Source organism: Malania oleifera, chromosome 5 (assembly GCF_029873635.1).
Source record: "Malania oleifera isolate guangnan ecotype guangnan chromosome 5, ASM2987363v1, whole genome shotgun sequence".
Taxonomy (NCBI): Eukaryota; Viridiplantae; Streptophyta; class Magnoliopsida; order Santalales; family Ximeniaceae; genus Malania; species Malania oleifera.
The window spans coordinates 50,632,758-50,659,001 of record NC_080421.1 but is presented as its reverse complement, the minus strand read 5'-3'; the positions used below and the strand labels follow the sequence as shown (position 1 = coordinate 50,659,001).

General features: G+C 37.3%; 1 protein-coding gene across 3 annotated transcripts; it reads right to left on the bottom strand.

Annotated features, from left to right (window-relative positions):
• On the bottom strand, window positions 1-25,807 carry LOC131155617 (uncharacterized). Of its 3 annotated transcripts, none has more exons than XR_009136861.1 (5): window positions 25,344-25,807; window positions 23,479-23,540; window positions 23,256-23,360; window positions 22,227-22,485; window positions 1-372 (listed from the first exon to the last, which is right to left on the bottom strand). XR_009136861.1 is itself a non-coding variant. In XM_058108865.1 (4 exons), exons 1-4 carry the CDS (start codon window positions 25,567-25,569, stop codon window positions 22,354-22,356), a joined length of 525 nt encoding a protein of 174 aa, XP_057964848.1. In that variant the 5' UTR covers window positions 25,570-25,807; the 3' UTR covers window positions 22,133-22,353. The 3 variants fall into 3 exon arrangements, 1 of the variants encoding a protein (XP_057964848.1); XR_009136860.1 differs by lacking the exon at window positions 1-372 and adding an exon at window positions 21,974-22,081 and having other exon boundaries at window positions 25,344-25,778; XM_058108865.1 differs by lacking the exon at window positions 1-372 and having other exon boundaries at window positions 22,133-22,485.
• Between the last annotated feature and the right edge of the window lie 437 nt (window positions 25,808-26,244).

Below are 26,244 nucleotides of genomic sequence, written 5' to 3'. Positions count from 1 at the left end.
AAAAAAGGAGTTTATGTTATTATTATTGTAACGCCCTGACCCTCTAGGTGGGCTCGGAGTGCTACTAAACATACATAACATACATTTCTTTGATACCATACATATACAACCTGCCCAAATAAGGGGAAACGAGTGTTTCATACTGATCTGTATAAACATGCACAGTGGAAAAACATACACCCTCTTAAACTTACTAGAGTTTCTAAATGTTTCCCAACATACATACATACATACATGCATACTACATCCATACTCTACTATTACAATCCCCAAAAGGGACATAGCTATTGTCTATGGCTCACCGGATCTGACAAAACAGACAACGATCAACAACCAGCCCGGTGGTACGCTAAACTCGATCCCTTGAAGGACCTGAAACATGATTTGTATAATAGGGTGAGACACCTCTCAGTAAAACGGATTATATGATCATCAGTGTGTGTTTAACATAAGATTTCGTGTGTACATATTACTGCTAACTTTTAAATCATTTAATTGACATTTTAAACTATACTGAACTGTATATCTGAAAATACATACTGTTGACTCAATATAATCTTTTCTGTAGTAAATATGCTCATATATGCCTAGAAGATACAACATGTACTGCTGAATTAGCATCGTCACGCTAAACATAACATACAACACGCTTCCCCCCATGACGGGTTGTGCAGTCTGGATGCTGGACCTAGCATATAGTCGGCCGACTACAGCTAAGTCAAACATAAAGTAGTACGATAGTGCCTACTCAATGCCCAAAGGCCGGGTCACCCGAAATTACTACATCGGAAGGAGCCCTGAAATTTCTACATCAGGGAGTACTTTACCCAAGCCACTAGTCGCCTTTCTTATATCCACACTCTATCTAAGACGTGTGGTTGCACCCCTACAACATATAGTTACAGTACCGTGCTCATAACATAACATCATATTAACAGGACTATACAGTCATATATGACAATTTATATCATATAAAACTGAAATCATAATTCATTTTCATGAAACTACATAAAACATAAATTGTTCATAGTTCTGTAAAAACATCTGTTGTATACTATTTCGATAAAAATCAGCATATCATAAACTCGGCATCTAACTGTCATATCACATATCGGCATATAGCCATCGTATCATATCTCAGCATATAGCCATCGTATTATATCAGTATTACACAAAACATGCTCATTTATGCCAATTAAAATTGTACTCATGTCACACAATTTTTCATTAGGTAATTCATAAATACACACTGCTTGAAAAATAAATACTATACGGAAAATAGGGGTATGAGTATCTCCAAGTTGTTATTTTACTAAAAATATAGATATATAACTAACTATAGGAAAAACAAAGATAATCAACCCTATCGCCTTTGGTTCGTTTTAAAATACCCCTATGGTTTCAAATCTCAAATTCCCAACCGGTGAAAACGTTCAGAAAGTTGAGTACTTTAATTTAAAAATATCATATTTGAATTTAATCGGTTGGTTTTGAAAATAAGGTCGGTTAACCGAAGCCTAGGCTCGGAAACCCTAGAAAAGCCATAATTTTTCACATATAATCGTTTCCAACATTTTAAATCTGTAAAATTCATAAGATTAGCTGACATAATATAATCCCCTTACCTATTTTTTTTTTTTCTAAAAAACGCCCCAAAAGGCCAAAACCCTAGCTTTTTGGAGTGAGGCCCAAAATGCCCAAATCAAATATCCACTCCGCTAGACTTGTAAAGAAATACTCCTAAATCTTAGTGATAACTTCCGATCGTTGAATCTGGCGACGATCGACGAGAAAATCGAAGAGAGAAAGAGTATGGTTCGTAGGTTAGAGAGAGAGAGAGAGAGAGAGAGAGAGAGAGAGAGAGAGAGAGAGAGAGAGAGAGAATAAGTTTCTTAATGAAAAAGCAAATAAAATTTCCTTTTATAACCCCTTTGACTCGGTCAAATTTGTCAACGAAATGGCGCCTTTGTCGATGAACTACAGAAGGCCATTCGTCAACGAAAGAAGGGCCTAAACCTAATATTTTCGGTCGTTCGAGATCTCTTCATTGACGACGCTCTGAACTTCGTTGACGATCCCTAGAAAGGCACTCATCGACGAAAACTGGGATTCATTGACGAGGCCATGTTGTCCTTGTTTATGAATTTTCCATCCCTCTCTTTTATTTCTTTATTTCTTTATTACTTGAGTCAGGTTACTACAATCTCCCCTCCTTATAAAAATTTCGTCCTAGAAATTTTCTAATTGATTACTATCACATCATTTGAACTATCACTGCTCTGACTCTAAGAAGAGCCGGTGGTCACCCACATAGCAGCCTCGTCCCAAATTTATTACCTGCCCTCACTTGTGGCGGAGGAATACCGTGATTACACATAATGTCTCGAGAGCTTACAATATCCATACAAAACTCTCCCGAAGACCAAACATACTCTAAACCATAAACCAACTTACTCTTACTACGATACATACACACCACTTACTTACCATTATGTTTACCTGTCTAGCTCTGAGCGTCTCTGAATAACTGTGGGTACTTCTGACGTATCTCTGACTTTAATTTCCATGAAGCTTCCTCGACTGCGTGACTACGTGACAGTACCTTTACTAACGGAATCCTCTTCGTACGTAGCTCTTGCTCCCTACAATCTAGGATCTGAACTGGTATCTCCTCGTATGCTAATGTGTCCTTAAACTCCAAAGACTTGTAACTAATCAAATGCGAAGGATCTGAACATACCTCCTAAGCATAAATATATGGAACATGTCGTAAATCCTAGACAATACTGGAGGTAATGTTATCCTATACACCACTGGACCAACTCTCTCCAAAATATCGAACAGTCCAACGTACCTAGGGCTCAGCTTGCCCTTCCTACCAAACCTCATTACCCTTTTCATCAGAGCAATCCTAAAAAATATAACATCACCTACCTTGAAATCTAACTCTTACCGACGTATATCTGCGTAGCTCTTTTTCCGACTCTGAGCTGTTTTAATTCGTTCTCTAATGAGCTTGACCATCTCTGAGGTCTACTGGACCAACTCTGACCCCAAAATATGTTGCTCACCAACCTCATCCCAATACAACGGTGATCAACATCTCCGACCATACAGTACCTCATACGGTGCTATCCTGATACTAGCGTGATAACTATTATTATAGGCGAACTTAACCAACGACAGATATTTGATCCAACTACCCCCAAAATCCAGTACACACGCCCTTATTATATCCTCTAGAATCTGGGTGGTCCTCTCTGACTGACCATCAGTCTGTGGGTGAAACGCAGTACTAAATGCGAGTTGAGATCCCAATGCTTCCTAAAGACTCTTCCAAAATCAAGAAGTAAACCTCAGATCCCTATCTGAAACAATCAACACCGGTGCAATCTGACAATCTCCTAAACATAAAGCTCGACCAACATATCCATGGAATAATTGACTTTAACCAGGATGAAATGAGTCGTCTTCATCAATCTGTCAACTACAACCCAAATCGCATTCTACTCATGAAGTGCTGATGGCAATCTTGTGACAAAATCCATGAAAATGTGCTCCCATTTCCACTTAGGAATGAGAAGTGGTTGCAACGGTCCTGCTGACCTCTAGTGTTTGGCCTTCACCTGCTGACATGTCAAACACTGTTCTAGAAAACGGGCGATCTCTCTTTTCATGTTAGACCACCAGAAAGATTCCCGTAGATCCCTGTACATCTTTGTACCTCCTAGATGTACTACATAGAGTGAACGACGTGCCTCCTTTAGAATGATTCGCTTGATCTCAACGTCATTCGGTACGCATATCCTGGTGTGGAATCTCAATATCCCATTGTCAGAGATATTGAAATCTGATTTTAAACCATTATGAACCCCTTCTATAACCTCTACCAGCTCTACGTCTTCTATCTGAGCTGTTCTGATCCTTTCCCGTAAGTTCGGTTGCAGAACTAGGCTAGTAATGAACGCCTGATGATTTCCTTCCACTAACTCCATGCATAACCTTTCTAGGTCCATACTGATCTGATGTTGAACACCCACTGCTAAGACTGACGCTTCCACTGACTTCCGAGTCAGAGCATCAGCTACCACATTAGCTTTTTTTGGGTGGTAACTAATGGTACAATTGTAGTCCTTTATTAGCTCAAGTCACCTTCGCTGTCTCATATTCAACTCCTTCTAGGTGAAAAAGTGCTTAAGACTTTTATGATCAATAAAAATCTCGCACCTTTCATCGTATAGGTAGAGTCTCCAGATCTTTAATGCATAGACTACCGCTGCCAACTCCATATCGTGCGTCAGGTAGTTCTTCTCATATTCCTTGAGTTGACGAGAAGCGTAAGCAATCACCGTTCCCTGCTACATTAAGACACATCCTAGTCCCTTTTTAAAGGCGTCATTGTAGATAACAAGTCCACCATCTTCTAATGGAATGGTTAACATTGGAGCAATAACCAGCCGCTGCTTCAGTTCCTGAAAACTCTACTTGCACTCATCGGTCCACTCGAACTTCATATTCTTCCTTGTAAGTCGTGTCAACGGACCTGATAGCCTAGAAAACCCTGCGACGAATCTGCGATAATATCCCGTAAGACCTAGAAAACTTCTAACCTCCTGCACGTTCTTCAGTTTTGCCCAGTCCACTACCACTTCTATCTTGTTCGAGTCCACCGATACCCCTTCTCTAGACACAGCATGCCCTAGAAATGCCACTTGCTCTAACCAGAACTCGCATTTCTTAAACTTCGCAAACAACTTTTTCTCCCTAAGCACTTGAAGTACCAACCTCAACTGAGCTGCATGCTCCTCAGGACTCCTCGAATAAACTAGAATGTCGTCGATGAAAACGACCACGAATTGATCTAGATATTCGTCGAACACCCTGTTCATCAAGTCCATAAATATTGCAGGAGCATTGGTCAATCCGAAAGGCATAACCAGAAATTCATAGTGACAATACCCCTAGTATGGAATGCAATTTTTGGTATGTCTTCTGATTTCACCTTCAGCTGATGATACCCGAATTGCAGATCGATCTTGGAGAAAACCTATGTGCTCTGTAACTGGTCAAATAGATCATCAATCCTAGGTAACGAGTATTTATTCTTCACTGTCACCTTGTTAATCTCTTTGTAGTTGATGCACATCCTCATCGACCCATCATTCTTCACAAATAGCACCGGTACTCCCCAAGGTGAAACACTCGATCAGATGTAGCCCTTATCAAGTAGCTCTTGTAGCTGTTCTTTCAACTCCCTCAATTCTACTGGAGCCATTCGATACAGAGCTTTCGATATCAGTGTCGTCCCTAGAGTCAAGTCAATAGCGAACTCCACCTCGCGGTCAGGAGGCAATCCCGATAAGTCCTTTGGGAACACATCTGAAAACTCCCTTACTACGGGAATGTCCTCCTATCTAAGCTCCTCCCTCAGTGTTTCTTTCACAAACGCAAGATACCCCTGGCATCCCTCCAGCAGTAACCTCCTCGCCTGAATGGCTGAAAGGATCTGTGGTGTAGAGTGCACACACAACACCACATACTTGAATCCCTGCTCTCCGAAAGGCCTGAATACTATCTCCTTCCTATGACAATTGATACTTGCATAACTGGCCACTAGTCAGTCCATTCCCAAAATGATATCGAAACTGTGCATATTAAACACAATTAAATTAACTGGCAATACACTCCCCTAAATCTCTAATGGAAAATCCTGAATCACCCTACTACATACGATTATCGACCCTAATGGTATAGCCACCACTAATTCATCATCTAATAGTTGTGAGAAATGAAGGAATGCGTCGCTTCTGAATCAAATAGTATAATAGCTTTATTTGAAAGCATATAAATATTACCTATAACCACATCTATTGCGTTCTCAGCGCCACCAGGAGTTAAGGAATACACTATCTCCTAAGTCGTACCCCTCTGATATCCACCTCGTGGTGCCTAATAGCCTCCCCGATATGGCTGTTATGAGGGTGCATTGCTCTTCGGCGTGCCATAATCTCGTGTCGGATGCCTTGGCTTACCACACCGGTAGCAAACACCTGAACCCATCATGCACTTCCCTTCATGCTGCTTGTCACAAGTAGGACAAGTGGAGGAAGATGTGGTACCTTGAGATGTATCACCACCCATCTCTTGCCACTGGCCTCCGCCACCACCATATTTCTTCCAAGGACCCTGCCTCGCACCTGAATAAGAACTGGAAGGTGTTGGCCTCTTCTTCGGGTTCTGGACCTCTGTATCTCCCTGCAAACTCTCCTCTGCCACAATGGCTTTATCCACCAAAGTAGCAAAGTCCTATATTTGCAATATCGCCACCTGCTTCAGGATTTCCTTCTTCAAACCCCTCTCAAAATTCCAAACTTTCCTCGCCTCATCCGGTACCATAAAAGGAGCAAAACAGGACAGTTCCATGAATCGAGCAGCGTACTACTGAACTGTCAGCTACGCTTGTGTTAGGCTCATTAACTCCTCCATCTCTGCGTTCCTGACAAAGGCCGAAAAGTACTGCTCAAAGAACACCTCTCTGAAACAGCTCCACGTCATCGCCACAAGTACCAGTCTCTGCTCCTCTAGCATTCTAACCGATTCCCACCACCTCTCGACTTCTCCAGTCAACTTAAACGTCGCGTAGAACACTTTCTGTTCATCTGTACAATGCAAAACAGTCATGACCTTCTCAATCTCTCGAATCCAATTCTTAGCACGGATCGAGCCGATTCTCCCTGCGAAGGTAGGAGGTTTTAGTCGGGTGAACTGTTCAATAAATCCTCCTAACTCAACCGTGGGACGGTCCTGCCCCCTGGAATTCCGCATAACCTCCACCATAAACTGCTAGGCAAAGTCCCGAAGTACCACCGTAGAGTCACTGCCAGTCTTATGGCCAGCCCCCTCAATGCTACTCCCTCCGGCATTAGCAGTATTGTTCCTGGACTTCATCCTGAAGAGATAATCGAGAAAGTTGTTTAGAATCTTAGTGCCCTACATATTTGCTACAACTACAATACCATAAGACTTACTTTAATAACTTAACGTCCCTAATGAGAACATACTCTACCAACTTATTACTTCCATTCTAGCTCAAGTTCCATCTTTCCACTCGGAAACAAAACCGTCAATGGATTGTCGTGACTTTCTGAACCCATCGACTGATCCATAAAAATACAGAAGTCTGCCAATGAATTTCTGTTTCCAAGCTTACAAAGCCAAACTCAACATTCCTATTCTACCCAATCCTATCTTCCTATACTCTAGTATGACCTCTTAACCTCATCTAACCAAGTCTACAAGACCTAACAACTTGTCTCTTATACCAATTGTAACGCCCTGACCCCCTAGGTGGGCCCGGAGTGCTACTAAACATACATAACATACATTTCTCTGATACCATACATATACAACCTGCCCAAATAAAGGGAAACAAGTGTTGTATACTGATTTGTATAAATATGCACAACAAAATAACATACATCCTCTAAAACTTACCAGAGTTTCTAACTATTTCCCAACATACATACATACATACATGTTAGCTTTGGTGCAATCCCAAAATGAGGGGTGAATTGGAGATTTAAAACTTTATCCCTAGATCAACCAGTTTTGCAGCAATATTATACAATCTAGGGTTTATCTATGCAATAATAAATAAAACATACATGTGCGATAATATAAAATGCGAAAAAATAAATAAATAGCACACGAGATATGTTATCGAGGTTTGGTCAAAGTGTCTATGTCCTCGCCTTGGCTCACCAGCACAAGGATTCCACTATGGCTCACTTAACGGGTGGAGTCGCACCGTTTACAACGAGATCAATTAGCGAGACTGACATCAACCTACACCTTATCAGGATGGTGCACCTAACTTTCCTAATTGGGTCTAAGTCAATCTGGTACTATTCCACAGGGCTAGTCTCCCTCTTCAGACCCATGCCTAGAATTCAAAAAATGTATGAAAATTGTGCGTACACGGAAATGCTTCTTACACAAGCAGATATGTACTACGATACAGTCCAGATAATATGCAAGCACGGATGATAGTAAATATGCTCAATGCTTAATAATGTGCTAAACACTCAATCTAATGTAAATCTATAGTTAATGATCTAGAGTGTATTCCCAAGCAAACTTTGAAACAAATAATCAAGGTAAATCAATCAGCACAAGTTTGAAAGTATTCTAACTTATATTCAAAATATCCCAAACAAGATTTTCTCAAAATAATGGTTCAAGCGATATTTGAAAAATATGTAAGCTTATGAAAAATATTTTACAAATCAAAATCACATAAGTTTGATGAGTCTTGCAACCAAGATGCAAAGACTCACTAGCTACAAGGATTTTCCCACACAAAGATTTATTATTTAAATCGGGAAAAAAACCCTAGCTAGAACTCTTTATGAAAAAAAAATCAATCAATCAATCAATAACTAGGAGAGTTCAAGCACTTTGAATCACTCAACAACAATTGTAACTTACTTAGATTTCTTAAAGGAATAGCAAATAGTGGATGTATGGGCTTATATGTGAAGAAAATGCCCTTAAAATTTTAGAGAATTTTCAAGTTAATCTAAGTGCTAATCATATGTTAATTTTGCAAATGAGACCCTATATATAGACTTGGCCAATTTTATGACCGTTAGGGACTTAATGGGCATAATTAAAAAAGTTTTAAACCAGTTTAACCCAAATAACCCCATGTTACCGCAGTTAAAATTATTTCAACCCGAGAGGGTCGGTTGACCATTTTGATGGTTTGGTCGACTGTGGTGCTTAGTTCGGTCGACCATAGAGAATTTGAACTAAGTGTTCAGTCGACCATTTATAAGGCGATTCTAAACCTCTACGGTTCGGTTGACTGTACTGGGTTCGGTTGACAAAACTATCCGAACTTCGGTCGACCAAGTTCTTTTGAACTTGGAGGTTCAGTCGACTAGAGTGTTAGGACATCCTCAAGGTGGTTCAGTCGACTAGAGCGTTGCAGCTCATTTTCGGTTCAGTCGACCGAAGGGTCAAAATGTTGACCCGGTGAAGGTTCGGTCAACCAAATACTTATGTGCATTACAGTTCGGTCGACCGAACATGCCTTTTTAGAGCATTTCAATCCTAGTCCCTTTATAAAATTATCCCTATTCATATGATGATTAATATTAAAATGATAGGGCACATTTTTATGCAAATATGAGGGTCCTAAGGTCAGTCTAGGTCTTTTTGAGCATATTATCCTACCATGCATGATGCAGATTATTATAGACCATATTGTGGTATAGTCCATAACTAAATTACAACCCAAAATGAAGAATTACAAAAATAATTACAAATACAATACAATTTTCTTCATTCTTCTGCGTGATCACCATATGCCATCATGATATAGCTTTCTGTTCAAATATACGCGTAGGGTGAATCTGCATGCAAGCTCATGACAAACGTCGGTATCAAATGTATTTGTCATTATCAAAACCAGGATATGACCAACTAGGTCAACAATACATACTACATTCATACTTTGCTATTACAATCCCCAAAAGGGATATAGCTACTGTCTATGACTCACCAGCTTTGACAAAACAAATAACGATCAACAACTAGCCCGGTGGTACGCTAAACACGATCCCTCGAAAGACTTGAAACATGATTTGTACAATAGGGTGAGACACCTCTCAGTAAGACGGATTATATTATCATTAGTGTGTGGTTAATATAAAATTTCATGTGTACATATTACTGCTAACTTTTAAATCATTTAACTGACATTTTAAACTATACTGAATTGTATATTTGAAAATACATATTGCTGACTCAATATAATCCTTTTTATAGTAAATATGTCCATATATGCTTAGAAGATACAACATGTACTACTGAATTAGCATCGTCACGCTACACATAACATACGACATGCTTCCCCCCATTACGGGTTGTGCAGCCTGGATGCTGGACCTAGCATATAGCCGGCCGACTACAGCTAAGTCAAACATAAAGTAGTACGATGGTGCCTACCCTATGCCTAAAGGCCGGGTCACCCAAAATTACTACATTGGATGGAGCCCCGAAATTTCTATATCAGGGAGTACTTTACTCAGGCCACTAGTCGCCTTTCCTATATCCACACTCTATCTAAGACGTGTGGTTGCACCCCTACAACATATAACTATGGTATCGTGCTCATAACATAACATCATATTAACAGGGCTCTACGGACATATATGACAATTTACATCGTATAAAACTGAAATCATAATTCATTTTCATGAAACTACATAAAACATAAATTGTTCGTAGTTCTATAAAAATATCTGTTGTATACTGTCTCGGTAAAAATCGACATATCATAAACTCGACATCTAGTCGTCATATCACATATCGACATATAGCTGTCATATCATATCTCGACATATAGCCATCGTATCATATCAGTATTACACAAAACCTGCTCATTTATGCCAATTAAAATTGTACTAATGACACAATTTTTCATTAGGTAATTCATAAATACACACTGCTTGAGAAAATAAATACCATACGGAAAATAGGGGTATGAGTATCTCCAAGTTGTTATTTTACTAAAAATATAGATATATAACTAAATATAGGAAAAATAAAGATAATTAACCCTACCGTCTTTGGTTCGTTGTAAAATACCCCTATGGTTTCAAATCCCAAATTCCCAACCGGTGAAAACATTCAGAAAGTCGAGTACTTTAATATAAAAATATCATATTTGAATTTAATCGGTTGGTTTTGAAAATAAGGTCGGTTAACCGAACCCTAGGCTCAGAAACCCTAGAAAAGTCGTAATTTTTCACATATAATCATTTCCAACATTTTAAATTTGTAAAATCCGTAAAATTAGCTAACATAATATAATTCTCCTACCTGTTTTCCTTAAAAATGCCCCAAAAGGCCGAAACCCTAACTTTTTGGAGTGAGGTCCAAAATGCCCAGATCAAATATCCACTCCGCTAGACTTAGCAAACAAAATTTCCTTTTATAACCCCCTTGACTCGGTCAAATTCGTCGACGAACTACAGAATGCCATTTGTCGACCAAAAAAGGGTTTTGTTCACGAACCCTAAGCTTGATATTTTCGGTCGTTCGAGATCTCTTTATTGACAACGCTCTAAACTTTATCAATGATCCCTAGAAAGCACTCATCGACAAAAACTGGGATTCGTCGACGAGGCCATGCTGTCCTTATTTTTGAATTTTCCATCCCTCTCTTTTATTTATTTATTTATTTATTTCCTGGGTTGGGTTACTATAATTATTTCTTTGGTATTATAGTTATTACTATTACTACAAAAAAAAAAGTTCATATTATTATATTATTATTACCTCACCTTTTTTCTTATTAACTAGGAAAAAACAAAGAAAAAAAAATTTAAAAAAAATTAGGAAAATTTTATAAAAATATAAATATAAAATTTTCAAAAAAAAAATTTGAAAAATTATAAAAATTTTCAAAAATGCATTAAAAAAACATAAAAATTTCCAAAAGTGCCATAAAATCCAAAAAACCAAAAGCAAAACCAAAATAATTTAAGAAAGTTCAAGAGAAGTCTAAAAATTTTATTAAAAAGAAATCCAAAAAGCAAACCAACCATCTATATCTCATTTTTTATTATTTCACTTTGCATATTTTGCTACTATCATTTGCATATTTCCATGCACATACAACTCTATCGCGATGGGGAAATAGGAGATTAGAAAATGTCACTCCTAAATATCTAAAAGGCAATCTATCTAATTCACTCACCTTAAGCATCCTTGGTGATTGTATTTCACACTCCATTTTATTGTATGCTTATTTTTTGAAATTTTCTTTTGAAATTGAGAAAAGTTAAAAATAAAGTGGGCAATGGCATCCATACAAGATTCCTAGCTGAGAAAAATTGGATTATTCTTCTTTGTAATAATAAAAGTTATATTAGAAAGGGAAAAAAAAAAAGGTAGAATTAGTAGGGACAAGAAGTAATCAAATAACAACAGAAAAAAAAAAAAAAGAAAAGAGAAAGAAAAATAGAAAGAAAATAGAAAAACACAAGATCACCAAATGAAACTATACAAAATTAACCTTGGAAGCACCTTTTCAAACCCTTTCCATCATAATTTACCAAACTTTTCAGATTCACTAATTCCCTTGACCCTTCATCTTTAGACTTTTGCCACCATTCAAGCACACATTATTTTAGCCAATATCAGTCAACAAGTAAAGATCTTGAGCTCCTACCTTCTCCTTAGAAATTTCCTCCATGGGAGTAGGCAAAAACCCATCCATGTGTTGCAAATTGTTAACCAATCCATCATTATAAAAAAAAACATACACTTCCTCCAAACCTTCCAATGGGAGAGGAAGATCATAAGATAGATCCCCTACTTCGTCACAAGAACAAAAAGTGTTCCCATATTGTTTTTGATTCTCATCCAACAACAACCTCCACCACAGCCAATCTCATTAATATCATTACTTTCTAAATTTGAAAAATCCCCCCATTTCTTTACTTCCTTTTTCTTTTCTTGCCCCACTGCTACACCCAGCCTCATTCTTTACTTCCTTTTTCTTTTCTTGCCCCACTGCTACACCCAGCCTCATTTGTGGGAGAGCCTTCCACTATACTGTGTTCTCCTTCAGAATCTCCCCCAAACACATCAGAATTTTCTCTATTCTCTTCAAACACGCTTCCTTATTTTAGCACCCATACAAGCCACCTTTCGACGAGCATATATTGTCCCTCAAATCTGTCAGAATTAAAGATCAAAAACATCAGCAATCTTCCCCAAAGAAGCTCCTACATTTTTACTCCTTTCCACCCCACCTATTAAACCCTCTTTGAGGCTACTACCATTTTTAATACCACAATCTAGTTTTGACTCTGAAAACTACTAATATTCTGGGTATGTATCTGAAATTCGTTCACCTTGACTTGAATCTTGGAGTGCTGGAGGCAGGGAATGGATTCCATTTTCTAAGGGTATAGCATCCTCACCGCTCATTTCCTAAATTCTAGGGGCACAAATCTGGGCCTTCCCTATTCTTGGGTTTTGACAAGGAATTTAATTACCTGGATCCCTATTTCCCCAACCACCATTATCCTTATGGATCCCAAAGAATGGGATCGTCCCTTAAGACTCCTCATCATAGCCCAGCCCAACTCAGGCTTACTTTTGATTTGGGCCTGCTCAAATAAATGGCCCAGTTCTAATAAAAAAGTTGTACCTCCTTTTTCAATTAATTGGGCTAGGTCCAAAACGAGAAAAATTCCTCTCGAAACCATAGCTTCCATCTCCCTCGATTCTGGATGGTTTGCAACGATTACTATCTTCGAAAGCCCAAGTTCTTCCATCTCAAGCGCACCGCCAGATCTACAGCACCTTTCTTCTCTTCGGACCAGCATACATCAACTTCTAGAAGGATCTAGACAGCTGCGAGCCTCGCCCCATGGCCTTCATTACCTTCCAACACCACTTAACTCCATGATCTGGTGTCTGAAGGACCATTAAAATCCTTCAGGGCTAGCTCGTAGAAATCACTTGCAAGGCTTTGCCATTCGTCACCCTTTGCGCTGCCAGGAATGAACACAAAAAATCTGTTAACCTTCTGCCCCAGCCCTAACTCCGAGAACTTTCCCACTTTCATCCACCTAATCGCCAACCAATATTGCATAATACCCTTACGAATACTCCATTCCATCGAATCGAAGACTAACAACCCATCAACATACCAAGATATAGCCTCTTCAAGAACTTGACCCACCTATTGGGAACAACATTGTTCTCAATTACAAGCAAAGATGATACTGAAATTAGGAATAGCTTCCCAAGAGGGGGTGAATTGGCTTTTTAAAACTTTCTCTTTAGTTCTTTTAAAATCCTTAACTTCTTTTGTGATTTAACCAATTCTTTCACTTGTTTATTTATTTTGTCAATCAAATAAGAACAATCAATCAACAACACAATTAAACACAATTTCCAAACCAACATAACCAATTTGATTGCCAAATATAAATTTACTTCAGCACTATAAGATTGATGGAAGCATTCAAGTTTAGTATATGTAACTTTCAGCTTTTATGTTATGTTCAGCCCTGTAGTAAATATGAGTTTGAACAAAGCCCTGTATACATGAAATTTCTTCTTCAATATGATGTTTAATATAAAATCCAATTACCCTTTCCAAACTTCAGAATTCAAATAAACTTTTAAGTTAATTTATTCTTGGGGTGTTTAGCCGAGTAACGTACTCCCGTATGGTTTCCGCAAAGAATGGTTCAACCAACGTACTCCCCATCGGTTTCCGCAACCCAAATCAAAATCAAAATCAAACTTTAAGGTTTACTTGATTTCCAAATATACGTAGTTTATATGATTTTCAAATTTAAACCATCCATGCAATTTAAATATGTACTAAAAATAAAGAACAAGGAAAGAGAGAGTGAGACGGAGATTTTTACAAGGTTCAGCTTATACCCAGCCTGCGTCCTCACCTTTGGCAAACCACCAAAGGATTACTAAACTTGTTCCTTTAACGAGCGGAACAATACCTTTACAACACTCATTGGTTAAAGCTAGAACCCGCCTTCTCCAAACAATATCCCCTCGTCCGATCACTCCTTACATAGGCTAAAGGCCGCCTCTCTAAGCAATATCCTCTTACTTAGTCAATGATCCAAACAACCATTGGAATCGTCAAACTACAAGATAAAGATCAAATAGATGTGTACAAAGAACTTGCTCCTCAAAAAGCTGGTTAGTACAACAATTACAGCACAACTAATATACTTCAAATTCAAAATATCAAAAGAATGAAGTAAGAAGTTTAATATAAATACCACCGATTTACTTCTCTTAGATGAGGATCGAGAACTTAAATCAAGTACTTTAGAGAAGTTGTAAAAGCTCAGAGATTTCTTAGAAATTTCGTAGCAATTCAAAACTTTAAAACAAATAGCAAGAAGCTTTGAGTGAAAGAGATCTTGAAGGAATTTTCAATGCTTGGTTGATTTGTTTCTCATAAACCATGCATGTGACGCCCCAATAAAAGCAATTAGAGCACTTTACATAATTTCCTCCATGAGAGTAGGCAAAAACCCATCCATGTGTTGCAAATTGTTAACTAATCCATCATTATAAAAAAAAACATACACTTCCTCCAAACCTTCCAATGGGAGAGGAAGATCATAAGATAGATCCCCTACTTCGTCACAAGAATAAAAAGTGTTCCCATATTGTTTTTGATTCTCATCCAACAACAACCTCCACCACAGCCAATCTCATTAATATCATTACTTTCTAAATTTGAAAAATCCCCCCATTTCTTTACTTCCTTTTTCTTTTCTTGCCCCATTGCTACACGCAGCCTCATTTGTGGGAGAGCCTTCCACTATACTATGTTCTCCTTCAAAATCTCCCCCAAACACATCAGAATTTTCTGTATTCTCTTCAAACACGCTTCCTTATTTTAGCACCCATACAAGCCACCTTTCAATGAGCATATATTGTCCCTCAAATTTGTCAGAATTAAAGACCAAAAACATCGGCAATCTTCCCCAAAGAAGCTCCTACTTTTTTACTCCTTTCCACCCCACCTATTAAACCCTCTTTGAGGCTACTACCATTTTTAATACCACAATCTAGTTTTGACTCTGAAAACTACTAATATTCTGGGAATGTATCTGAAATTCGTTCACCTTGACTTGAATCTTGGAGTGCTGGAGACAGGGAATGGATTCCATTAGCTAAGGGTATAGCATCCTCACCGCTCATTTCCTAAATTCTAGGGGCACAAATCTGGGCCTTCCCTATTCTTGGGTTTTGACAAGGAATTTAATTACCTGGATCCCTATTTCCCCAACCACCATTATCCTTATGGATCCCAAAGAATGGGATCGTCCCTTAAGACTCCTCATCATAGCCCAGCCCAACTCAGGCTTACTTTTGATTTGGGCCTGCTCAAATAAATGGCCCAGTTTAGATAAAAAAGGCGTACCTCCTTTTTCAATTAATTGGGCTAGGTCCAAAACGAGAAAAATTCCTCCCAGAACAATAGCTTCCATCTCCCTCGATTCTGAATGGTTTGCAACGATTACTATCTTCGAAAGCCCAAGTTCTTCCATCGCAAGCGCATCGCCAGATCTACAGCACCTTTCTTCTCTTCGGACCAGCATACATCAACTTCTAGAAGGATCTAGACAGTCGCGAGACTCGCCCCGTGGCCTTCATTACCTTCCAACACCACTTAACTCCATGATCTGGTGTCTGAAGGACCATTAAAATCCTTCAGGGCTAGCTCACAGAAATCACTTGCAAGGCTTTGCCATTCGTCACCCTTTGCGCTGCCAGGAATGAACACAAAAAATCTGTTAACCTTCCGCCCTAACCCTAACTCCAAGAACTTTCCCACTTTCATCCACCTAATCACCAATCAATATTGCATAATACCCTTACGAATACTCCATTCCATCGAATCGAAGACTAACAACCTATCAACATACCAAGATATAGCCTCTTCAAGAACTTGACCCACCTATTGGGAACAACATTGTTCTCAACCACAAGAAAAGATGACACCCCCTCAACCTTGTCCAAATGCATTTCGAAATATTTTCCTTCAATCTTTATCATTCGGTTCAACATAGCCTACAACAAGAGGCCCCATGGCACCATATGCACAAGAGTGGGGGAGGTTCTGTTCGCATAAGGGGACTAGAAGCAAAGAAAGAAAAGAGAGAGCAAGGCATGTTGATTCTTTTCTTCGGGACTATTCAACATTTAAAAGCTAGTTACTAAATAAACGTGGAAGAATCACTAGTCGTGAATGCTCAAATTTGAAGGAAATCATTGGCTAATCAGTATCATTTGTAAATTGATTGTTTATGAAGCACAAATACTTTTCCCTCATATAACTCTATTTGCGAACCTCATCTTTATTGCATAAAATTGAGACTACTAATTCCTTGAGACTACCTTTAACTTAAAGAGCAAGTATTGATTAGTGATTAGCCCATCCAACCACATTATCTCATCCAACACTCTCTTGATCATCATCTAAGTCAAAGCCTTAGACCCCTTTGTCCACGAGTTGCAACAAGTATGAATCTTATGGATTATTATCCCCCAATCATGTAAGTTGTTGATAGGAATTCTTATACCGCTATAGTTCTAAGTAGAAATAATTTTTAAATAATTGGAATTCAATTTAACTAATGCAAGTCATCATCTTACTATTTTTAGAAAAAAAAAAAAAAAGTTAGTTAAACTTCAAAATAGTAAAGGCATCCTAAACAAGGATTGCTTTTGAATCACCAAATGTTCATTCTTAGGAAATGAATTGCCATGATAAAATCATTGATAGCTTACAAGAGAAAAATCGTCACAAGAAAATGGCAATGCAAAAAAAAAAAATTAAAAAAAAATATCAATAACAAGAAGAAAAAAAAAAAAGGTTTATTCCCAAATTTCACCATTGAGAATGTTTATATCTATCATGATTTATGTTGGACAAAATAACAGAATTTTTTACAGAAGTGAATTTCTTGTAAATTATTATATCCTTGTACATTTAACTATTCTACCAATACCTTATTCCATTCTATAACCAAATATAATTGAAGTGCAGGATCAAGAAAATAAATTACAAATCATATAGGTCAACAAAACTTAGAAACCTTGAGAAAGGAACATCTCAATTGCCATTTTTGTCTCCTTTTTGAAATTTCAGTAATTCTTAATAAAAGAAAAGAGTTTAAATTTAAAGCATGACCAAAGTATTCAAATATTCACATATCCACATCTATTTAGTCATTTAATTAATACAATAGTTACAACTAAAGAAAAATCAAACAACCATTATAAACTAAAATATGATTAAATCCATAATAATCCAAATATGATCAAATTATATAATTCTTGAAACATCATCGAATATAATCCACTACCCATTATTACCCTTAGCCCCCTAACCGATTATGCTCACCCCAAGGCTACCAAAGCTAAATGAATGGCCACAATTTTCACAGTTCCAATTCCAATGTTCTATGTAGATGTGAAGCCCCACTAAGTTATGCTATTGTGGCGAAAGATCAGGAAACTATCCAAAATAAGGCTCCTATCACAGTGCAAGCTTTGTTAAATAAGTTTGCCCTTGCTCTTGGAGCCAATTTTTTGTGTGTACCACACTAGGTGTGAGCTTGGCCACAAGAGAATACAACATTATAAGAGATTGTCAAAGACTTGTGGAAGACGGGGAAGATTTAGGAGAGCATAAGCCTGTGTGCAGTGCATGTGTTGTTAATTCTAAAGAAGGATGATAACTGGGAAATGTGTGCCAATATCATGGCGATCAACATGATCATAGTGAAGTACACATTTCCCTAAAATACCTATTAGATAGATTGGCAGATTCAGTGGTATTCACAAGGATTGGCATATGAAGTGGCCATCGCCAAATTCAAATGAGATGAGGATAGGAGTGGAAGACAAGTTTCAAAACTAAGTGTAGTATGATTGGTTGGTGATGCCCTTTGGGTTGTCAAATGCACCCAATCTAAGTGAAGATGACGATTTGCATCACTTGAGTGAGGTACTAACCATACTGCAGGAGACCAAGCTATATATGTTAACCTAAGAAGTGCAAGTTTGATAGATAAGTTACTCTTGAAAGGGTTTGTCGTTTTTGTTGCATGAATTAATCTGGAGGACAAGAAGCTTCACAAAATCAAAGACTGGACCCCTCCCCAATGAATTGGCAACCTTCTACAGCAAACTTATTTAGAACTTCAACTCAATCATAGACATGGACTCATTTACTAAATGTCTAAAGAAAGGAAACTATCAATTAGGGGCCCCCGGGGGGGGGGGGGGGGGGTGGTTGGTATGGGTGGTGAAGCAAAAGAATAGTTTCATGTTAATGGAAGAAAAGTTACCAACTGCTCCAACCATTGTACTACTAAACTTTGCGATGGTGCTAGAGCTAAATTGTGATGCTCCAATTGTAAGAGTTAGTATTATCCTTTCCTAAGATGGCCAATCTGTAGCATTTTACAAGGCAGTAGTGGTCGCATATGAGTTGTAGTTCTATGCAATTTTCAAAACCATCAAGCATTGGAAATAGTACTTCTTCCAACAGAGTTCATACTCTACACTGACCACCAAGTTTTGAAGTACTTGAAGTAAGAAAATTTTGACCTAGACTCAAACTCACTCGGTCTCCAACTTCAGCCACTCAATTTTATTCTCGAGCATAAGTCAAGTCAATAGAACAGAGTGGTTGATGCACCCCCTTTTTTTTCTCGTTTTTTTTATTTTTATTTTTTGCTGGGCACTGATTGATGCACTCAGCCAAAGAGCTTCCCTACTAGTCACCATGCACTCAAGTGTAGCTGGGCTTGATTGCTTAAAAAGGGTTACATGCAAAGGACAGCAATTGAAAATTGGTGGCATAAGTGCTAATCAAACAAGTTGATTTTTGTTCTTTGGTATTGTGCATACCTCATTGGTCATTAAGGGAGAATTTGCTCTCAGAACTACATGGTGATGACTTTGGTAGGCACTAGGGTATTTATGACTTTGTGGAGGAGCAGTATTTAAGGCCTCAATTGCAGAGCAATGTCACCAAGTACTTCAGGAAGGGTGTGATTTGCTAGAATTCCAACGACAATCCTAAATACAAATATTCTACATCTCATTGTGCATTGATCAAAACCTTGGAAGGGTATTTGGATTTTGTGTTGAGTCTTCCACAGACTCAATATGGTATGGACGCTATCTCTACATGTCGCTGTGCATCCGATCAGGAGCTTGCGAGGGTATCTCTTTGGATTTTGTGTTGGGTCTTCCATTTACTCGATATGGTATGAACTCTGTTTCTATTGTGGTTGACAGACGCTCAAAGATGACGCACTCCATACTATTTATAAGACTTGAGATACAAGTCATGCAGCCAATTCATTCTTTTGGAATACCCAAGTTCATCTCATCAAGATTGGAAATTCCTTAGCCACTCATGTGGGCTTTATGGTAGCAATTCCAAACTAACTTGCAGTCAAGTACTTAATTCCTTCTCAGACCAATGACCCAACATAAGTATTGAATTGAACCCTTGAGAGTATCTTCAGTTTCTTAGTAGTGAAAAACTAAAATAGTGGGTCATAGCTTTTCTACAGCTAAATTTACCTGCAATGACATGGTAAGCATGCCTACAAGGATGAAAACATTTGATATTTTATTTATCAGATTGGCTCCACAGTATATCCTGGATCTCGTTCCTCTACAAAAGATCCCAGGCTACTGTATTGCAGCAAAGCATATGGCTAAACGGATCTAGACAACTCAATTTGAAGATAAAGGCTCAAACAGTCCAACACGAAGTACAAGAAGGATGCAAACCAATACCATTGTAAAAAGGTCTTTGAAGAGGGAGATTTAGTGGTGGTATTTCTGTGCAAAGAGCGGTTCCAATCATGTACCTATGACAAGTAGAGGTAAAGTAAGGATAGACATTGCAGGATTTTACAGAAGATCACATCAGATGAATTAGATATCTCTCCTAGATTTGAGTATTATCCTTCATCAGATGTTCCTTTTATCGAGCCTTCACCTTGAAGATGAGTTTTTCAGAACTGGAAAAAGGGGGGGGGGGGGAATGTAGAACAAGTCACATTCATGGATAAATAGAATAGCGAGAAAACATCTCATAAGATTGAAAGAAGTCATCCCTTAAGAAGTGGTATTTTTATGCCCAACATATGTACAACAAAAGCTTTATCCAAGCCCTACAGCATGATTAGTTTCATCCGCTTTTGTTGATTTTAGTTTTTTATTTTTTATTTTTTTAGTAATTTTTCATTCCTATAAAAAAAAAAATCCTTCATAACTTTGTGTGATTTTATGACTGATAGTGTTTTGTAATCTATGACTGATTATTTTCTTTTTCAGGGGGTGGAGGGGTGCATACTTAAAACCTCAAGATATGACTCCACCAAAAGTGAAAATCTACCCACTAGTGGTGAATAATCTTCTTGATTAATAATCCAACTAGCATCAATAAAACTTTCTAGAACAATTAGATCAACCATTACAGCATTTCATAATTCATAATTTTTCTTAAGTTTTTAAGTACTCTATTAACTGCATTTCAATGCATTTTACCCAGTTTATTTTTCAATGACGACTACAATATCTAGTCTAATACAAGTCATGACACACATTAAACAATCAACAACTCTAGCACATTCTAATTGTGGTACTACATAGTAATAACTCCATGCTTGAATAGAAAAGGGAGTAGGGATCAGTGCACAGAGTGACCAACTTGTTTAAGGTGTCATTCCTTATGATTTTAATCCATAAACTGCTCCAATTTGACAAGATAATCTCCCTAATGAACATCAGCTTTTTTGTAGCAGAGATGAACACTAGCATACAAAGATGAAGTAGAATATCAGAAAATGACTTCAAGGCAAATTGCAAACATCACTTTCCATAATGATTTATTCAGCCCCCACCACACATGAACCACAGTGGGTTCAAGGAAATATCCTCTAGAATACAATGAAGTCTATGTCAAAAAAGGTTTCAAACATTAAGGAATAAAAGGACTCAAAACACTTGCCAAAAAAGAAACAAATTGTGATTCCAAAATTATCACTGCAGTGCAGAGAACATTGGATGCATCTACAAAAGGGAAAAAGGAAGAATATGAAAGAGAGTGAAGAGTTTTAATTACAGTATTAGTTCTCTAGATGCAAGGTTTTCAGTATTTTACAACATTCAGTCCATTTGTATTTATAGATTTAATTTTGCCTCTTTAATTATGTTGCAAAGATTTGAATATACACAATCTAAGGAATACCTTTTAGCGACTCATATTGCACTACTTCAAGATATGTGATCACGCTTGTTCACTCATGATAAGCGTAGGAAAATTATGACACGGGAAAAATATCATGTCCCCAAGCACTCCAAATTTGGTCTATGAAATAGCAATTTTATTGTCTGCACTTCATGGATATTAGCCATTGAAATTTATTGAGCGCTTGAATTCCTTAAAAGTGATATGGAATTCAATAAATGACTGCAACAAAAGAATACTGCCATAGATTACATGCTAAAGCCAAACCAAAACTGAAGAAACAAATTTTTTCTTTATAAACTGAAGAAAACACTGTTTCAATAATAATATTTTCAAGGATAGATCTAAGCAACATAAGGATACATACCCGTGCAAAAAAATATATGCAGACACCTGTCGTCCTGTGATTCTTTTGGTCAGCTCATGTACAGGATAAACTGACAGATAAAATAGAGATTCTGACTGATCAAAAACAAACTTGCTAACTTCTCTTTTCACTTGTATTTTTCCATTATCCTTCTTGCTTCTTCAAGACTGTCCTCTGTGGTAGTAGTACCTCCGCCACTTCTTGGACCTTTATCTTTATTCAAGGCTATGAACATAAAGTACACTAGTCCCATGGTGGCCTATTCATGAAATAGATTTCTCAAGTCACATTTATTAGAATTAACTGTTGAAGAAATAACCATTACAATGTATTACCATAATGTCCTTTTAACTTCAAAGCAAACTGACCATAAAACAATGAATATATTGGAATTTGGAAGCCTCAAATCTTATCCGCTGATTCTCATGAAAAGAAAAGTTAGGAAAGATGCAACTGCTGAGTAATAGACAACGTATTAATTGCCCAGCTAGAGATTCATAGGAAAATAGGGCAGGATGGTAACTTGTATGAGCATAAAAAATCAGTTTGGTCACCAGTGAGTCTCATCTGGAGTGATAGAATATATTGGTCTAAAACTTTACCTACTGATTCTCAGCGAAAGAAAAGTTAGTGAGCATTCAAGCTTTAAGGGGTGACCAACATATGAACTTGCCCAGATAGAGATCCAGAGAAAAAGAGGGTGAGAGAGTAACTTGTATCAGTTTTATGAGCATATAGAATCAGTTTGGTCATCTGTAAATCTCATCTCGAGTGATCTATGTTTTCAAAATGTTTTATTCCTCAATTTACAGTTCATTCTTGCTTCTATTATTGGGTAAAAGGATAGAAAATGAGCAAAAGAAACCAAGATAAGTTGAATATTATCCAAAGAAAAAAAGATGCAGATTTCAACTATGTAATTATTGAGCTTAAACTAATACAAATCAAAAGCTGTCACTAGTTGATTTAAAAATAAAATAGAATTATGCATCCCAAATTCTCATCAGTGGAAAAGAATGCAAAACATACCAGCACAAAGAAAGCTGTGGACAGGAATGACTTGAGTAAAAAGAGGGAAACGGTTAACGCAACTATGGTTACAGAAACCCTTGCTAGTGGTCTTGGAACTGCATCCTAATAGCAATAATATATATTCAAATGAGAGCAATGCCAGCAGATTAAGAACATGGAAAGGCAGCTACCAATTTAAGAGAATAAAAGTCTAGTCTAGCATGGGAAAACATGAACTTACAGGCACCAGATTAGTTCCTGCCTCTATTCCATCCCTTCCAACCTTCCACACTGTTTGAAGAACTAAATTTGTAGGAATTTTAATATAAATTAGTGAGAGATGGAATCTAAACTTAATATATGTTTATTTCATTAAGAAGAACTATCTTGAATGGCACTATTGAAGTATGCCACCTACAATGACTTTTAAAATAGAAATATGATGATGCATAGAAGTTGGTACTTGCACCTTTTAAGAAAACAAGGATAAAAAATAATAATTAAAAAAAAAAACCAAAAGACAAAAGTTCTTATATGAAACATCCACTGGAAAATATATCCCTGCATGACCACATAAATTTATCATGCGAATAAATTTATCATGTGTAGTTGCAGTCAAATGCGTTATTCATTAAGGTACCCAAACACTAAGAATTAAGATAGGGACCATTCAAAGTTCCTGATTTTAGTACACCTAAGTCAACACATGAAGGTTCATCGGCCAAGTTAATTATCTTTTCATATGGGAAAGAAGTTACATTAATGGGATATGGATTCATCTAATCTAGAGGAAGAAATTAGAAAACATAATTAATGACTCACTAACGGGAGAGTCCATTATGTCAATACATATATAGAGGTCCTTTGCCCTCCCGCCACTCATGCAAGTCTGCGAGACATTCACATCAGTTGAAAACAATGTAGAGAGAGCCAAGAGGAGAAGACTTATGCCCAACTACTAGGAATTATTTCATCAAGTGCAGATAACCTTGGTGGATTATGAAGTAAAGTTCTGAGGTTACATTAGGTTCATGGAATGTTTATTCCTATATATAGAATGATTATGGTACAAGGATTTGGTAGCTTAAAAAATATAGGTGTTATCACCATAAAGAAAATGACAATGTAAAAATTTTTATATAATCCATAGCATAGAATAGATTAGGAATGCTTATTCCCAAATCTCATGAGGGAAATGTGTATTCCTTTCCTACTCCATGTTAGATGGAATAACAAAAAGTACTGCACATCACCTTCTTCCATTATGTAAGCTAAGTGTTCAAAATTTCCCAAGTTGTGTTGGTACTCTCAAAGGTTCATTTAGGTTCGTGGCTCAAGTCATGCAAATGTGTTTTCTTGGTTCATTTATATTAAGTCAATAACCTAATAAGGTCATAGTTATGCTTACATCATTACATGCATCTTTACCAGTACTCAGGAACAGCTTTCAACAATAAATATTGCCCTGCGTAAATCCCAACTCCCAATGCTCAACAATATCTTCCATTGTTATCTCTAGCATTTTTTTTCCCTTCCCCTTCTCTGTAAGGGTATGGATTTACATTAAGAAAAATATGCCTAGAAAAAACCTAGATCAAAACTGAATACAATGTCGATATGGATCAATTTCATCTCCATTAGCAGTTACAGAACATCATAACCTAATATAGAACATTAGAACTACTCATATATAAACAGGCCTTGCACTCTAGTGCCACAGTTTCTGGGTAACCACAATGCAGGCACCAACATACAGTATAATTTTGCACCCAAAAAAAGAGGGGGGGGGGGGGGGGGGGGGTGGGGAGGGACTAAGCGGCAAATTAGCCTCCTTACAGCCATTCCTAATCGCAACCATTGCATAGAACTTCCTACAGAATCACCATGAACTTACAACTAAATTGTCCACGCACAAATGATTTCAATAAAAGCATTCACAAAAAACCAAATGATCCAACTAAAAATTACTAATAATTCTAGAAGCCCACATGAAAAAGAACAGAATTCAGCACAAAACCAACCCTTTCAGCAACACAAAAACCACAGAAAATCCAAAGGATTTATATTTGAAGAGAGAGAGAGAGAGAGAAATTCAGAAAATCTAACCTCTGAAGAAATTGGATTGTACAGCCGAAACAACCGGAGCAGGACGAGATTTCGAAGAGTTGAGCTTCTTGAATCGGTTATTTGGGAGTGAGATTTGTTTCTTCAAGCTTGAAAGAGATTTAAGCAAAATAAATGGAGAAGGGGTGAGAGATAGGGTTTGTTTTCTGCAACACTGCCAATGATGGGTAGTTGGGAGAAAGTTATGAAGAATAACACAAGAACCCATGTATATAAACTCTCTTCTCTACTGAAATAATGACGTATTATACAACAAATTTGCTTTTCAATCTAGATTTTTGCAATGAATGAGAACTTGGTGAGAGAAACTAGATACTGCGCAGAGAAGAAGAGCTGAAGTATAAAGCTCCACACTCGGATGTTTGAACAATCTGAAGGGAGGAACAGCGCCCGAAGTCACGCGGCTTTGTCATATCTCATGTCGATAAGTTTGTTAAGGATATTATGCTTATTTGCTTGTTTTCTCGTATATTTAGAATAAATTTTTATCATGTAAATATTAGTATAGAATTATTTTTTATAAATAGTATCTTTATATGTCAAATATGATAGTATGACTCCTCAATCACTTTAATGTTTTCTAGTATTAGAGTAGAAATGACCTAAAAAGCTCTTTAGGGAGGGTAAGGGTTCATCAGTCATTGTAAAACTTACTAACTTTTGTCAATGTATTTAGCCTACTTGCCTCCCTCGCTAATCATATATTGTCAACGAAGGTATTGTTAATGAATTATATAGTTTCAATGTTTACTACTTACGTGTCATTACTTTCATGAATGTTTACTGTTTCTACTACCATTTGATTGAATGCTAATTAAAGTGTTTCGTGGATGAATGTTGGTAAACGATAGGCTCGTTAGTTAAACAAGAGTATTTTAGTTAG